The sequence below is a fragment of the Enhydra lutris genome, unplaced genomic scaffold (assembly GCF_002288905.1).
Source record: "Enhydra lutris kenyoni isolate GAN:26980312 unplaced genomic scaffold, ASM228890v2 scaffoldscaffold93, whole genome shotgun sequence".
In the NCBI taxonomy this organism is placed as follows: Eukaryota; Metazoa; Chordata; class Mammalia; order Carnivora; family Mustelidae; genus Enhydra; species Enhydra lutris.
The window spans coordinates 4,002,646-4,018,718 of NW_019154177.1; the positions used below are offsets into that span (position 1 = coordinate 4,002,646).

A 16,073-nucleotide genomic window follows, 5' to 3' on the forward strand; every position below is an offset into this window, starting at 1 on the left:
AGGGGAGTCTGTAGCTTCAAACTGCCTTCTGAGGCGGGAGTTTCAACTAAGAAGTCTGGTGTCTAAGTCTCCCCCTTTTCTAAGTCTCTTCATATGCTCTCCCCCTGCCCGTCTCTCCTCTCTGCTTGACTGGCACGAAACACTCTCCGCCTCCAGCCTTCCCTCCCCCTCGCTGGGCGCAGGTGGTGGCGGCCCGCGCGCCGCGCAGCCGCAGAGAGCACTGGGCGGTGCCGCGGAGGGGCGTGTGACGCAGCGGCCGTCGCTGCCATTTTAAGTTGTTTGTTCTTGCTTCCCTTCCCAAACACGCCTCTGCCCCGGACCCGGGAGGCGCCCGAGGCCGCCGCCGTTTCCGCAGCCAGCGGTTGGTGGGAACGAGGCTGTGCCACCGCGGACGCTCCCCCTCCGCTTCGGCTTTTGCCTCTCCGGGTCTCCTCGACCTTCCTTCTTGAGAGCCGGAACCCGACCGTGGGGGGGAAGAAAGACTCGAGAGCAGATGCTTGAACTGAAATAACTTTATTTTGGGGGGTTTGCTTCGCTGACAGACCCCTTAGCGCAGGGCTCCCCTCCCCTTCCTCCCCTCCCCCTCCGCCGCCAGTACCAATCCTACCCCTCTTTCTCCTCATTTCTCCTCCTCCTCTCTCTCTCGCCTCCGCCGCCGCCTCCGCGTCCTTCCCTCCGCCGCCGCCCGGGGCGCCGAGCCAGACTATGGGTCCCAGGTGGGGGCTGAGCGGCGGCAGCAGCGCGGGCGGCCCGGTCACAGTGCGCACTGCAGCGGGGATGGAGGGGCTCAGTTGGCTGGTGGTTTTCTCTTGACATGGCTCCTGCCCGTGCTGCGAGCAGCGCCCCCGCCGCCGCCTCCTTTTCTGCCGCCGCCACCGCTCCGCCCGCAGGCTGCGGCTAGAGGGCCCGAACCCCGCCCGAGAGTCGGTCAGTGAGTCCCGGTCTCCGCGGGGACAGGGAGGGGATTTCCCCGTCACCCGCCCCCGCCCCAGCTGCCTCAGTTCCATCCCCTGCCCCCCCGGGAAGCACACTAATGACCCCACCCTAAACTATCCAAACTCGGGAAACATGGTCTGTTCAACGTGAGAGCGAGCTAATCCGGAATCCGGGAATTTAAGGGTTTTTTTTGGGGGGGGTGGGCTGGGCATACTTTCAAAAAGTAATTAATATTAACACAACTATTTTCTTTTCTTCCTACTGGTCCTTCCCATTTACCCTCTCCCGCCTACTCTACCCGGGCGGGAATTGTTTCCACGATGAAATGAGTGAAAACCCGAGTGATCCTGTGTCTCCCGTGGTGCGAGTGAGTCGCTGCCGCTGAAGGCAAAGGGTGGGGGTGGGACCTGGGGGGTGGAAGGCAGGTGGTCCCTGGGCACTGCCTGGGATCCGGGAGAAGAACCCGCCACCTTTGCCTCAGCAATGCTCGCAGGAAGATAAGTCGCACTCCCCACGATCTTGAACGGGGGCAGATTCCTAGGGAAGGCTCCCTTGGGGAATGTAGGACTCACTGCAGGGCTGAGGGTGTTGGGATCCCGGGCATTAATCAGGTCTAACCACAGAGCCGGAATAATAATTATATCGTATTATATACCCCCTTTCTCTCTGCCATCATGATTTTCCATGGCAGCAGCATTAGCAGCCGCCTGAGGGTGAAAATGTGGGTGATGGGGAAGTTGGTAATGACTCCGCTGTTTTTTCTCATGGCTCCTTTGGGCAACAGCTGTCCGCCCCCGGTATACACTGTAGTTGATTGCAGGGAAACCCTGTACCTCTCCCCTTCCTTCTCTACCGATTTTGCACTTTTCTCTTTGCTCACCACCAAGTGTAATCAATAACAAGCACTGACAGTACATAGCAATAGTGAAATCTGAAATAACTTAAGAATTAATTAGGTACTACGGCCATGGATCTGGCTGGGTAAAATCCAATTGGATATTTCAGTTTCATTCACCTACCCTGTTTTGGTGTTTTGGGGGGTTTGGGGGTTTTTCTTTTTTCCTTTTTCTTTGTAATTTTTTTTTTTTTTTAAATTTTGGTATTTGGAAAGCAGGGATCATCACGCTTCCCCTTCCCCGTTCCTTCTCATAATCCCTTCTCTAAAGAGGGGTGGGGGGGATAAATCCATATGGATTTTAAGGATTGGACTGGTGTTAGCTGTGTTTTATTGCACACCTAAATCCTGATAATAGGCTTTTCATTTCCCCCCAAAGCCTTTATTTTGGCATTTAAGCCAGATGTGTTTTCCAAAAAGTTAGTTCCAAGTATTTTCTCCACTCTTTCTTTCCTTCCTCCCCTTCCTTTTTCCCATAACCCCAAACGTTATTGTCCAAACATGACTGGACAGCAGCTTTTGTTTCTTGACCCTGTAATATGACAGTCTGCTAATATTGCCTGGAGGTGCAGTTTTTGGGTTACAGTCGTGATTTTTAGCTATTCAATCATATTAGCAGGAAAAAAAATGACTTGTTTCTGTTGTACTTGAGTCTTAAGAAAAAGTGCCCATAGTTTAGTGACAATTTCCAAAGGCTTTAGTACCACCTGTATTTCAAAATGGGGGACCCAAACTCCCGGAAGAAACAAGCTCTGAACAGACTACGTGCTCAGCTTAGAAAGAAAAAAGAATCTCTAGCTGACCAGTTTGACTTCAAGATGTATATTGCCTTTGTATTCAAGGAGAAGGTAATTTAAAATTCTTAATGTGAATTAGCACAAGTGATTTTTGTAAGTGTATATTAAGTTATTTGTTGCCCGTAAAATAACTGTTCATTAGGTTAAAGAGTGGTTGACAGAAGTCTACATGTGTGCTTTAACCTGAACCCTCCCTGGTAGTTCTCTGCATGTGTAGTTGTGGTAGGACTACGAAGGGAAGGCTCGAGTGCTCCTTGGTTTGGAAATACTCTGTAAAGCTCGATAGGGTCCTTTTTTTAGGTGACCTGGGGTGAGCAACATTGTAAAACTCCCACGTAGTGTTTCACAAGAAATTTCATTTATGTGGAGTTACATAGAGAACATATAGCTGAATTTAAAGACTGTCTATAAAGTGAGATATTTGAAAGTGGTGAATTGGAATCAAAATGTTCACATGCTAAAAGTAAATAGTCTGTTCAGCTTCATGCTAAAAGTCCCTTTTCTCGTGGTACATTAGATGAACTACAGTACTGTCAATTTTTAGGAACAGTTACATACTGAAATGGTTTATTTGTGTTTAGAAGTACAATTTATTAAAATTCAAAAGGACCTGAAGAGGAAATTTAAATTTTGAGGGGGGCTGGCGAACATAATCAGAATTAATTCCACAATTAAATAGCAAGTAATGAGTTGTGAGTAGTCACAGAGGACATGATAAAAGCAGTATATTTCAACGATCTCTCTTTGACGTGAGATTAGGTTATGAATATAAGGAAATACTACTTTGATTTTTGAACCCAAGTTGTGAGCTAATTTCAGGTTAGACATATATTCTTGGTGTGGTATGTACTTAATGTTTGGGAGTTTCCCAAGTATTTATCCCACTCAACTCTTTTGGAGGTTATTAGTACAGGCATACCTCGGTTTTACTGTGTGTGCTCCGTGGATATTTTGGTTTTTACAAATTGAAGGTTTGTGGCAACCCTGGGTTGACTAAGTCCATCTGTCATTTTCCAACAGCATTTGCTCCGTTTATGTCTCTCTGCCACATTTTGGTAATTCTTGAAATGTGTTAGACTTTTTATTAATGTATTTGTTACAGTGACCCATGATCAGTTATTACAACTTACTGAAATCATGGTGGTTAACAGTTTTTAGCATTACTTTTCAATTAAGATACGTATATCATTTTTTTGGACATAATGCTTATTGCACACTTAATAAACTACAGTGTAGGGTAAACATACTTTCTATATGCACTGGGAAACCAAAAAATTAATTCAGCTCCCTATGAGACTTGCTTTATTGCTGTGGTCTGGAACTGAACTTGTGATATCTCCAGGGTATGCCTGTATCTAAGAATGCTCTTAGCAGCTTGAGTAGAGCATTGTAAAGGGTTTCAGGCTGGTTTGTTTTAAAGTCATTGTTCCAAGATTGGATAGTACAGGGAATTTATTTCTCCATTTTGTCGTCTTGTTAATATGTTAACTGCAGGATTGATACGATCAGGTTTTAATTGAAGATATTATAATGTAAGTTCACTAGAAATCCAAGACCGAGGTGGTGAGATGAGTTCTTTATATTTATATTAAATACCCCAAGTTGTACTGTTTAGTTCTTTAACACTGTAAAACCCGGTTTTTACTCCATGAATAGACAGTATGCAGGCAATTGTCCTGAGTAGTTCATGAGCTTTATAACCTAAATTGATGAGCACTTGGTCACAAGTAAATTTGAAACTCAATTTGGTAGACTTTTTTTTTCTTGTTTCATATATTGACAGTTGTTATATAGTATCTAAAAGGAGTAATGGAACTTGACCCTTTTAAGGAGTTAAAAAACGTTTAATTTATAAAGCTTTGTTTTTTAACTGCTGAGATTTTAATTTAGTTGTATGTAGAATCAGTTAAATGAAAGTACATCAAGAGTAAATCCCTTTTTTTTAAACATTAGGTATGCCTAGTGTTTGTTTCTCATAGTGTTTAAGAAACATTGTTCATAATAAGTTACCTGTTATGGATCCCGTAATACTATAAAACCATGCAGTAAAACATTCTGATATAGCCTGTTTGTGTGTGGTTGGGGTAATGGGGCTCAGGGAAGTAAGAGGATCCACTTATTTGAAAATCTATACAAAAATTAACTTAGTTAATAATTTTGCTGAGTTAGTATAAAAGTACCTGATGTTGTAATATGAAACTGGGTGTTAAAAGACAATGTGCTGTTGGTGGGTTAATACACCTTTTCCCCCCCTTTTAGAAGAAAAAATCAGCACTTTTTGAAGTGTCTGAGGTTATACCAGTTATGACAAATAATTACGAAGAAAATATCCTGAAAGGTGTGCGAGACTCCAGCTACTCCTTGGAAAGTTCCGTAGAGCTTTTACAGAAGGACGTGGTACAGCTTCATGCTCCTCGATACCAGTCTATGAGAAGGGTAAGTTCCGTTTTTCAGTCTTGATTTGGTAAGTTTTTGTGAGTTAAACTTGCTCCTCCCCCCCCCCCCCCCCAAGTATGGATAGTTACTATGGTCACAAGTCTCTTTAAAAGTTGACTTCAAAATCTTGGGGCGCCTGGGTGTCCCAGCAGTTTAAGCCTCTGTCTTTGGCTCAGGTCATGATCTCAGGGTCCTGGGATTGAGCCCCACATAGGGCTCTCTGCTCAGCGGGGAGCCTGCTTCCCCCTCTCTCTCAGCTTGCCTCTCTGCCTGCTTGTGATCTCTGTCTGTCAAATAAAAAATTAAAAATCTTAAAAAAAAAAAAAAGTTGACTTCAAAATCTTAAAAAAAAAAAAGTTGGCTTCAGGGGCACCTGGTGGCTCAGTCTGTTAAGCAGCTGCCTTCAGCTGAGGTCTAAAATCTTTTTTCTAAAAAAAAAAGTTGACTTCAGATAAAACATGGATAACTTTTCCTCTGTGGTATTATGCTGATAATGGTGTTTGTTATTGCTGGGAATAATATTTTATATTACTGTTCATTAGATTTTTTTTTGAGGGGGAGAGAACTAACATCATGCTTCTTACAAATAAGAAGCTTAAAGTGGAAGGAATTATTGTTCCCAGCTTTATAAACTTCTGTAACTTATTGAAAGTTAAAATGAACATACTTGAACAAGACATCCCCATAATTACTGGGATTGGGGAAGGCTGGAGATAACCATGTACTGGTCTGAAAGAGGTTTATTAACCTTTGAAAATTAATACACTGGACTAGGGTAATAATAAGTGGAAAAATAGTTTTCTGTATTAATAAAAATAGCAATTCAGCTGTAATAAGAATGTGAGTAATATTAGAAGACCCCTTTGCTTCAATATTAACTAGGTTCTGACTTCGAAGAATGGAAATAAAAATACAGGGACTTCACAAGAAAAAAAAATCAGCTTTAGTTGTAGTTTTCACCATGTGCTGATTAATTTAGGTCTTAGTGTGAGGAATATTGGACTGGGTGACTATAGGTGGACCCTACAGGATAAAAATTAGACCATGAGCTATTCAGATTTATATATATATGTATATTTATATATATATGTATATATATATATATATATATATATATATACTGTCCTATTACCTTTTGGTATATAAAATGATACGTAGTGGACCTTTTGTACTTTTGAAATGTTTCTATAGTCCGACCTATAATTCGTGACATGTCTTGTTACAGCTTTGTTTCTTTGAAAGTAAAAAAAATTTTTTTTTTTTAATCTTCTTGTAGGATGTAATTGGCTGTACTCAGGAGATGGATTTCATTCTTTGGCCTCGGAATGATATTGAAAAAATTGTCTGTCTCCTGTTTTCTAGGTGGAAGGAATCTGATGAGCCTTTTAGGCCTGTCCAGGTATTTTATTCTAAGTGTGGTACGCACTAAGTGAGTAAAAACTCCTGGGATAAGAAGCAAACAAAAAACTCCTGGGATAGGGCCTAACTTAAGAAAAATTTTGGGAATATGCATTATTCTAATCAGTTTTACTTCATGTGTTGCTCCCATCTGTTTGACTATTGTGCTGCAAGAGGAGAAGGCATTGGGGGACAGAATCTCTTGAGAATGAGTGTGTCTTTAAAATAATGGCCAGAGAAAATATTTCAGGGTAGATGTTTGTTGATTTGTAGAGGAGCCTGTGAATGAAACTGAGAAGATCTCTCCCCTGTACCATACACACTCCCGAAATAATACACGTAACCATCCGGCTCTCAGAGGAGTCTAGTCTAAGGAATGGCTTAAGAAACCCTTTTCTGGGGGCACCAGGGTGGCGCAGTCACTTAAGGTTGTGATCCTCCGGGGTCCTGGGATCGAGTTCTGCATGGGACTCCCTGTTTAGCAAGGAGTATGCTTCACACCCTCCCCCCATTCGTGTTCATTCTCTCTCGGCTCTCAAATAAAATCTTTAAAAAAGAAAGAAATAAGGAAAGAAACCCTTTTCCAGGGGTGCCTGTGTGGCTTAGTCGGTTAAGTGTCTGCTTCTTCCTCTCCTTCTGCCCCTCCCCCATTCATTCTCCACCCCCCCAAATAAATAAAATCTTTTAAAAAATAATTTTCCAAAAGTAGATTTGTGTATAAAACTATACAGGAGAGAAGTAAATCTGGTAGTGGTTCTTAAGTAATCTTCCTTGACATTGACTTCTGACTTACCATTTGATGTATTAGACAGTTTCCAGTTTTTAAGTGTATGGGCGTATGCTCTTAAAATGATCTTAAATTTATTTATAATACTTTATTTGTATAGGAGAAAGTACTGTAATATCCACCAAAATGTTAGTTATGGTTAGTTCTAGGTCAGGTGTAGCTAATTTTTCTTTTTGTTCTGTGCGTATGTAGATATGTACATCTGTATTTCATAATTCTACACTGATGATATTTTTGTTTATAATCGGAAACCTAAATAAAGACATTTAAAGATTAACTTTAAGCATACTATACTACATATTAGAATGCCTGTTTTAGGCTAATTGCTTAGAAACACGAAAGTTATTGAAAAAATTTTGTGTTCATGTGTTACCGTGAACCATCTTTATGGTGTTTTTGTGTATGATAGACAAGTTGGTATACTCCCCATGGTAATGTTCCTACACATCGCTCAAATTAGTGTTCCTCCTCCTAAGACTCACTTGACAGAAATAAGTTCTAAAGATAACATATAGCCTGAATAGAGGTGAAAGTATTCTATATTTATATCTGTCTTCAGTGGGCACTATCTGGCTCACGTGAACTTGCTGGAGAATGGAAGTTAGATATAAAAAGCAAGAAGGCAGGAACGGTAAGGAATGTTTATGGCTGCCGGCGCACGTATTGCATCGCAACTGTAACTGCTCTCCAGAGGCACTCTTAGGATTTTTATTATTATTATTTTTTAATTCTGAAATCTCCATTGGAAAGATTTTGGTCCATTACTCATTGTATTTTTTAAAATTTCTAATACTCTATCTATCCTTCTGAGACATTTGGGATAGTATAATAGTATAATAGTCTTGTCTCAAGTTAAGTTCTAACTTTTGAAATCATGGCTGCTTATTGAGTGTTGCCTGTGCTAGGCTATCTCCTGAATACTTTATATACATTTAATCTTAATCCTTATAAGAATTATGTAGATAGGAACCTCCTTTTCCAAAGGAAAAAACTGAGGCAGTTAGAGTTTAGGTAAATAGCCCAAAGTCATGCAGGTAAGTGGCGGTCAAGACATAAATCCTGTAAAGCTTGTGCTCTTAATTTGCTACTCTCTACTGTGGGAAGTGCTTTGTATTATGAAAGCCTTAAATTACGGGTGGAATGTAAGCACTATGTAGGATAGAGGTAATATGGTGTAATTTTAGAGTTCAGCTATAGGAAACAAGTTCAGTGTAAAAGATGAATTTACTTCCCCAGTAATTTAAAATAAATGAGTATCCTGAATGAGAGGCTTGAAATATAAATAATTTAGTTCTTAAGGCAAGTGAGAAAAGGAAAAGTAAACTTTAACTTGAAAACTTTTTTTTTGGTCTTGAAGCACCTGAAATGAGATTTAGTAGGAACCACAGTAAAGGTTGTTTTTCAATAATGAGTTCGTGCTATATTCAAGGTTATTAGGGAGTACTGGGAGGTGGTATTAAAATATCTCTTATTTCTTCTGTATCCCTAAGTGCTCTTGGCTACAAATTAGTTTTTCATCACACTATCACACTATTCAAATATTTTGTTATTCTGGGTGTTGCTTTCATGCCACTTGAATTAAGAGTTTTCTTTCTGGTGTACTATTCCTTCCCGAATCTCTGTATATTCACTAGGGAGACAGAGCAGGAGCCAGGCGAAGAGTGACGGACAAGTAGATTCACCGATGAGCACAGAGCAGAGCCCAACGCTGGGGCTGGATCCCAGGACCCTGAGATCGTGATCTGAGCCAAAGTCAGATGCTTAACCAGCAGAGCCGCCCGGGACCCCTGCAGTATTTGACTTTGACACAGTAGTGTTATGTTGGTTCTGTTCCAGGAATGGCGTTTCCCAAATTACCTTTTCTTAGTGTTTTCCCCAGGGAAAATTACTGTCTTCTTTCAAGGCCTAATCCAAAATCACCTGCTAATACTGCCCATAGTGTCCGCTGTGTTTGTTATTTCTCCCTTCTTCACATAGCACTTTGAAGATAACCGCATTTCAGGGTTTTACAAATAATGACATCTAACTCTAGGAAAGATCCGAAGCAAGTTAGGTTTTATATTTGCATGTGCTTGTCCTTTTGGCCAATGTAAGAGCCCCTTAAGGGTGGGATAACCTTATTCATATTTTTTATTATTTAATAACATTCCTTTCATATACTAAGAGTGCAATAAATATTTGTGCAAAGGTACAATTGAATATCGTATTTACACAGTTGTATGTAGGGATAGTGTATCTTACCTTATGGCTTAAAAGAAAAGTTGGGTGTTAAAATTCTAGATAGCAGGAACTGATGATTTTTCTATATTAGTATTTACTGTGGTCTTTGAAATAATGGGAGAATAAAAATGGAATCAAATGGACAGTCTTTTTTTTTTTTTTTAATGATTCAACAATTCTTAAAGAATTGTTGATTCTTTAAGAGTTCTTTAAGAGTTGTTTCTTGAATTCCCCAGTAGTCTAGTCATTTCACCCAGCATTTGGTCTCCGTAGACATTTTGTGGGAGGATAGAGTTGATCTTCTTTATGTTAAAAGAGTAAAAGAGTGTTCTGATTTGGTAATAGTTCTTCATAACTTAATTTTTTTCACCTGAAAAATGTGCATAACATTTTTAAAAAATTCGAGGGGTTCATATATCCTCAACCCCATCTCTGTGAGGACTGGAACTGTATTTCAGGTGTGGGCTTTAAAACCCACTGTTGCTTTCCATTAACTGTTCTGATGGGTTATAACCCATTTATTTTACAGGAGAGGAAGCTGAAGTTGAGAAAAGTTAGGGGATATGTACAAGGTCACATAAGTAGTAAGATGGACAGCTAAGATCTATAGTGGGTGTTCTTTGTAAATAGAAAGGAAGCGGATGTTACTGGCTTAATTAAAGTACTGAGTTGGGAGTGTTGAGCCAAATAGGCTTGAAAAGTGGTTTTAGGGACGTCTGTGTGGCTCAGTTGGTTAATCATCCAACCCTTTATTTCAGCTCAAGTCTCAGTGGAGTCTGCTTGAAATATTCTCTCCCTCCCTCCCTCCCCATCCCCCCGACCTCCCTCCCCCACCTCCATATGTGCACTCTGTCTCCTTCTCTAAAACAAACACATTTTATAGAATGGCGTAAAATCATTGAGAATTAGGATCTAGTCACTCTGATGGAGTTTTTCTTGGTCAAATTCTATAATGAAGTGGTATCCAGTAGAACTTTCTGTGATGAAGGAATACATCTCAATAGACTGTTCAGAATGGTGGCCACTGGCCACATGGGATTATTGAGCATTTGAAATGTGGCTAGAGTTACTGAAGAATTCAATTTTAATTTATGTTTAGTGAATTAAATTTCTGTAGGCACAGCTGGCTGCCATGTTGGACAACATATGGATGCAAGATGTTTCAGGTGGGATGAGGTTTTTGTAGTTACATGTAAATGTATTTCTGCCTTAGGCCAAATTTGAGTTTCATCACGGGGACTATGAAAAACAGTTTCTGCATGTACTGAGCCGCAAGGACAAGACTGGAATTGTTGTCAACAACCCTAACCAGTCGGTGTTTCTCTTCATTGACAGACAGCACTTGCAGGTAAGCCTTGTTTAACTACTTAACAACTTGTTTGAAAAGCTTATTTGTTAGCAAACTATTTTCTGTATATGTTAATTCTGTTTTGCCACTTCAGCACTGCATTAATTTAGAAGTTATTTAAAAATCAAATAGATATCCTGGGCGTCACCCTAGAAGAGTGGTTCCCAAGTTTTGCTGCATAGTAGAACTACCCGGGAGCTTCTAAATGTCATGATTCTGATGAGCAGTAGAGTTTAAAAAACACCCCTGTAGAGCTTTTCTGATGTACACAGATTCTTAAATAGCTAGACTCTCATGCCCTACTCCAGTCCTGCTCGGTCAGAGAATCGGTGTTTTGAACAAAATCCTTAGATGGGTAGTAGCACATTGTATTTTGAGAAGGTTTGGCTCTAGACCTTTTAAATATGAAAATCTAAAGGAACGAAGTATGTCTGTGTTTAGAAGATCCACATGTGTTTTAAGTAAGCACTTCCAGTTTAAGCAACCCAGGCATTGCAGATTATTTTTTATTCTCAAGAACGTTTTTTCATTATTATAAACCTGAATATCCTCACTTGGAATTTATAACAGATACCTTGTTATTTAACCTTAAAAATAGCATTTTAATTATCATTCATTCAACAAAGGAGTGCCTACTTACTGTGCCTGGCACTGTATAGCAGTGAAGAAGACAGAAATCCTGTCCATGTGGATTCCTACTCCATTGTGGGGGAGGCAGTAGGGCAGAACAGTATGTAATCGGTGAGCGCTCAGAGGAAATGGGTGCGGGGGGTGTAAGCTGTTGTGTGTGAACCCTGATGGTGCCACCAGAGGAGGCCTCTATGAAGAGGAGTTGAAGTAAAGGCTTTTAGAAGAGTATTTGTGATGCTAATTTTGCCCCCCCCCCTTTTTGAAGATTTTATTTATTTGTTTGAAAGAGAGCAGGAACAGGGAGAAGGGCAGAGGGAGAGGGAGAAACAAAATCCCCATTGAGGCGGGAGCCTGACATGGGGGTTGATCCCAGGACCCTGAGATCATGAGCTGAGTCAAAGGCAGATAGATGCTTAACCAACGGAGCCACCCAGGTGTCCCTAATTTTGCATTTTAGAACATGGGTTTATTTTTACTTAGAGAATGCAAGGTAGTAAGAAAATACAAAGGTGAATCATACTGTTGTGTTCAAGGGGCTAAGGACCACTGGGCAAGATTACACACTGACTTTATCTTGTATCTTACAAGACTGTATCTTGTAAGAAAATGTTAAGTAAATATGATGTTATTAGGTACAAATAAGAGCTGTGGGAATTACAGAAGAAAGTTGACTTCAGTTGGGGGCATTTCATAAAACAGAAAAACCATGACTTGGTTGGGTTTGGGGGTTCTCTTTTCCATTTCTTCTTTACCTTAGCTTTCTTAATGGTGGATATTTTTAAGTGGCTTTGTTTTTCATTTGTAACTACTTGAGTAATTTGAGTAATTTATTGAGATAATACTGTATAGCCAGCTATTGACTTAAATTATGGAATCCATAGCGCAAAGACTTTGAGTCTTAGAAGATTTAATAATGACTGTATACTAATGTAGAGACTTCATTTTCCTACAGATACATAGATCAATAATATATAGAAATGACTGGTGACATGAAGGAGTTACTTTGTTTAAATAAGTAGTAAGTTGTCTTCTGTTTATACCTAGGTCAGATGTTTTCTGTGCTTTATGAAGCAAATAGCTTCAGTCCTTTTAATGAAAAGAAAATTGTAAGCTCATAAACTAAATTTGCATTGTAGGTAGGGTGACCAGCAGTCTGTCTGTCTGGAATGCCCTGGTTTTTGCACTGATGTCCCAAGTCCTAAAAACCTCAATCCCCAGGGCAAAGTGGGATGGCTGGTGTCACTTTTATTGTAGATGCATTTGGTCTTCAGTGCTCTTAGGTCCCCCTTTCTGGTTCTTCTCTTGATCTTCATAAACTGGAGATGTTGCTGTTCTCATGCTATATAGAAGGAGGGAACTGATAGAGTAGCCAGCCCAGAGCCTGCTCCGTACCTGAGGCAGAGAGCTTTACAAGTAGGAGCTCACTTAATCCTCACAACATGTGAGCTGTAGGTTTTATTACTCCCTGTTTCATAGGTGAGGAAATCAGGAAACTAAAGAACCTGATCTAGATCATCTAGCAGAGATCTTGTGCCCTTTATCATAACACAAGATGAGTGAAGAGAGCTAGACCAGATAATTTTGGTGGGCACCTGGGTAGACAGGCACATTGCTGGAGTCTGCATTCTAATCCACGTGCAGCCTTCTACTGGCTCTGAAATCTAGGACCAGTAACTTCTGTGAGCATGTTCTTTGTTGAGTAAATGATATGTAAGGTTGTCAGAACATTGAAAATGAAAAAAAAATATGTGCATAATATATCAGTTCATTACATATATAGACTGCTTTTGCCTTTTTTTAAAGAGGTGCTGTGGTGGAAAGAAGTACCTTGAAGGCGGATCTGGGGATAGCTTCCATTTACTAGCATGCTGTGCCATAAGTCAGATGTGAAATAGTAATGTAATATCTTCGCTTTCTTCCAGTCCTTTACTCCAGGTTATGCTTCAGTTTTTTTCTTTGCTGCCTGTTTCATACTGTTTCGTTCACTTCTACCCCGACCACATTTGTTGTCTTTTCTGTAAATAAACATCACTTCACGCCTCTGTTTGGATCAGTCTCTGTGAAATGCCTTTAAACCTTTCTTTCCATTAGCAAGTTGTCCATGGTTGACTTTCCGGACCTTAAATTTTTTGTTTAGAATAAATTCTCTAAACATTTATTTAGTTTATAATGTTTATTCTTTCTGTATTTTATATGGCAAGGTTTTGTCTTCCTGACCAGATTGAGATCCCAGTGGGAACAGACCATAATTTATTTCCTTACTCTATATGCTTTGTTACTGTATCCTTAAGTGCTTAATATAATTGTGGGAGATTGATTTATGTGACAATTGATCACTTATGTTAAAGCCTTATTAAGATTAAAATTATTCCCCTTTCAGACTCCAAAAAACAAAGCTACAATCTTCAAGTTATGCAGCATCTGCCTCTACCTGCCACAGGAACAGCTTACCCACTGGGCAGTTGGCACCATAGAGGACCACCTCCATCCTTATATGCCAGAATAGAGTGCTGACCAGCAAAATGGACAAGATCACAGAGTGCAGCAGCATTTTTTTTTCTTGTTTTCTTACACTTTATTCTTTCAGAGTTTAAAGAAAATGGACTCATGCACAGAATACTATGCATTTTGAAACTTGTTCATCCTGGATTTTTTTTTTTTTTTAATTATTTGTGTCTCAGAACTTAAAAAAAATTAGGTGTCTTCTGCACGGACTGTGTGAAAGAAGATGCATTGCGTATTTGCTGCACTGCATCAGCATCTTACTAAAATGTGAAATGAAAGGACTATTGTACACTGAAATGCTTAAATGTATCTGAAAGCACAAGGTGATACTCGTTTTTGATGGTCTTTCCATTTGTGCTGGTTTTTGCCTCTTTGACATCTGTCCTCAGTATTTAGAGGGTGAGAAGTGATGGTAAAAGGTATAAATAACATTTTAAAAATCTTAGCTTTGCTGTAATTACCGTCGTTCCAGAGCACTGTCAGATTCATTCTAATGACCAGAAGTGGTTGTTTAAAAAAAAAATACGTATAGATACACAACCATGGGAAAGAAATCTGTTAAAAAAAAAAAAAAAAAAAAGCAAGCATCTCATTGTAGGCATTCTTGCCTCATGTTTTACTGGGCCATGTTTGTTTCCTGGTACTCATAAATGTATGTATTTTATTTCCGGATCTCTTTCCCCAAGTTGCTGTTACAAGAGTATTCTGCTGAATGTGGATACAGTTGATGCACATTGAGGCAGGTCTGGAGTCTGAAGTAGCTAAAGCAGCTATGAAAGTGAGAAACACACATTCATAGCTGCAGACACCGTGATAGGTAGAGGACTTTTCCTTTTTTTGGTTGTTTTGTTTTGTTTTGTTTTAAAGAGGAGATTTTTTATTACAAAGAAAATCCAGTGAATTGTGCAGAAATACTGGTTTCTACACCATCCTAAAGGAAAACTTATGAGGGTTTTTTGGAGTAGAAAAAAGTTACTAAAGTTGGGATCTTAAATTGTTTAAAAACCATTGAGTGTCAAAGCTCTAAAAGCAGAACTCATATTGTGCAATGAACATAAGGAAAGACTACTGTATAGTTTTTTTGGTTTTTTTCTTTTTAATGAAGAAAAGCTTTGCTTAAGGGTTGCATACTTTTATGGAGTAAATCTGAATGATCCTACTCCTTTGGAGTAAAACTTAGTGCTTACTGGTTTCCAATTGTATTTAGCTTCTGGTTGGAATTTGAAAAAATGAAAACCTAAATAAAATAGGTGAAAGTTCCCTGACTATTCAGGTGAATACACAAAACTTGCAGTGGTAACTTTTTTTTCCCCAAGTCAATGGGTAGGTGTTACTGATGACCTTGGGGATTATTTTAGAGTCCATAGTTAAATGGCAAATTCAGAAGGACAGAAGTGGCAGGTGGGTTTGTAATTTCAGGACTGAGAATCAAAGACATTTTGTCAGCTTTAACAGTTAGCGGGTTGGCCTTGTTTCTTGCCTCACTGAAGAGAAAATTAGATTTTAAAGTAGGCTCCACACCCAACGTGGGGCTCGAACTCATGACCCCAAAATCAAGAATCACAGGCTTCACCGACTGAGCCAGCTAGGAGCCCTAGAAAAAAATATTATTTCCAAAGACTCTCACATGTTTTCTCAATTGAAAATTAGAATCTGTTTGAAGTAGTGTCTCTGAATGTTTTATTATGGGCAGGTCCTGTTCAAAGCTCTGTTCTTAACAACAGTGTGTGGAAAGAGCCACAGAGGTTTTGTAACTTGCCCAAGCTCACATCCAGGGTAGGGAAGGATTTAGGACCAGGTGGGCTGGCTCTGTAGAATGCAGGCTTTTAACTGATCTACTGTATTGACTTATACATGCTGTAAGTCAGGCACGTAAGCAGCCCTTGGTTTTTAAGTTTTTTAGAATAAATTTAGAAAAGATGTAATAGAAAGCTCCTGTATAACCTTTACCCAAGTCTTAGCCACATTTTTTCCACACTGTTTTTCTACATATATTTATATATTGCTTCTGAATCATTTGAGAATTTGGTACATACATCATGCATACATCTTTGCTCCTTACCCTCTAGTACTTAGCATATGTCCCAAGTACAAGGATATTCTTGCATAACCACAGTAAAG

The 16,073-nt window shown here is 39.7% G+C and overlaps 1 protein-coding gene across 2 annotated transcripts; it reads left to right on the forward strand.

Moving 5' to 3' along the window:
- Nucleotides 1–1,146: 1,146 nt before the first annotated feature.
- LOC111138576 (chromosome unknown C6orf62 homolog) lies at nt 1,147–14,532 on the forward strand. 2 transcript variants are annotated; one of them, XM_022490596.1, is made up of 5 exons: nt 1,147–2,679; nt 4,888–5,064; nt 6,341–6,463; nt 10,683–10,817; nt 13,828–14,532. In XM_022490596.1, the coding sequence occupies exons 1-5, from the start codon at nt 2,551–2,553 to the stop codon at nt 13,951–13,953; spliced, it is 690 nt and encodes a 229-aa protein (XP_022346304.1). In that variant the 5' UTR covers nt 1,147–2,550; the 3' UTR covers nt 13,954–14,532. The 2 variants fall into 2 exon arrangements, with proteins under 2 accessions (XP_022346304.1, XP_022346305.1); XM_022490597.1 differs by lacking the exon at nt 6,341–6,463.
- Nucleotides 14,533–16,073: the final 1,541 nt, after the last annotated feature.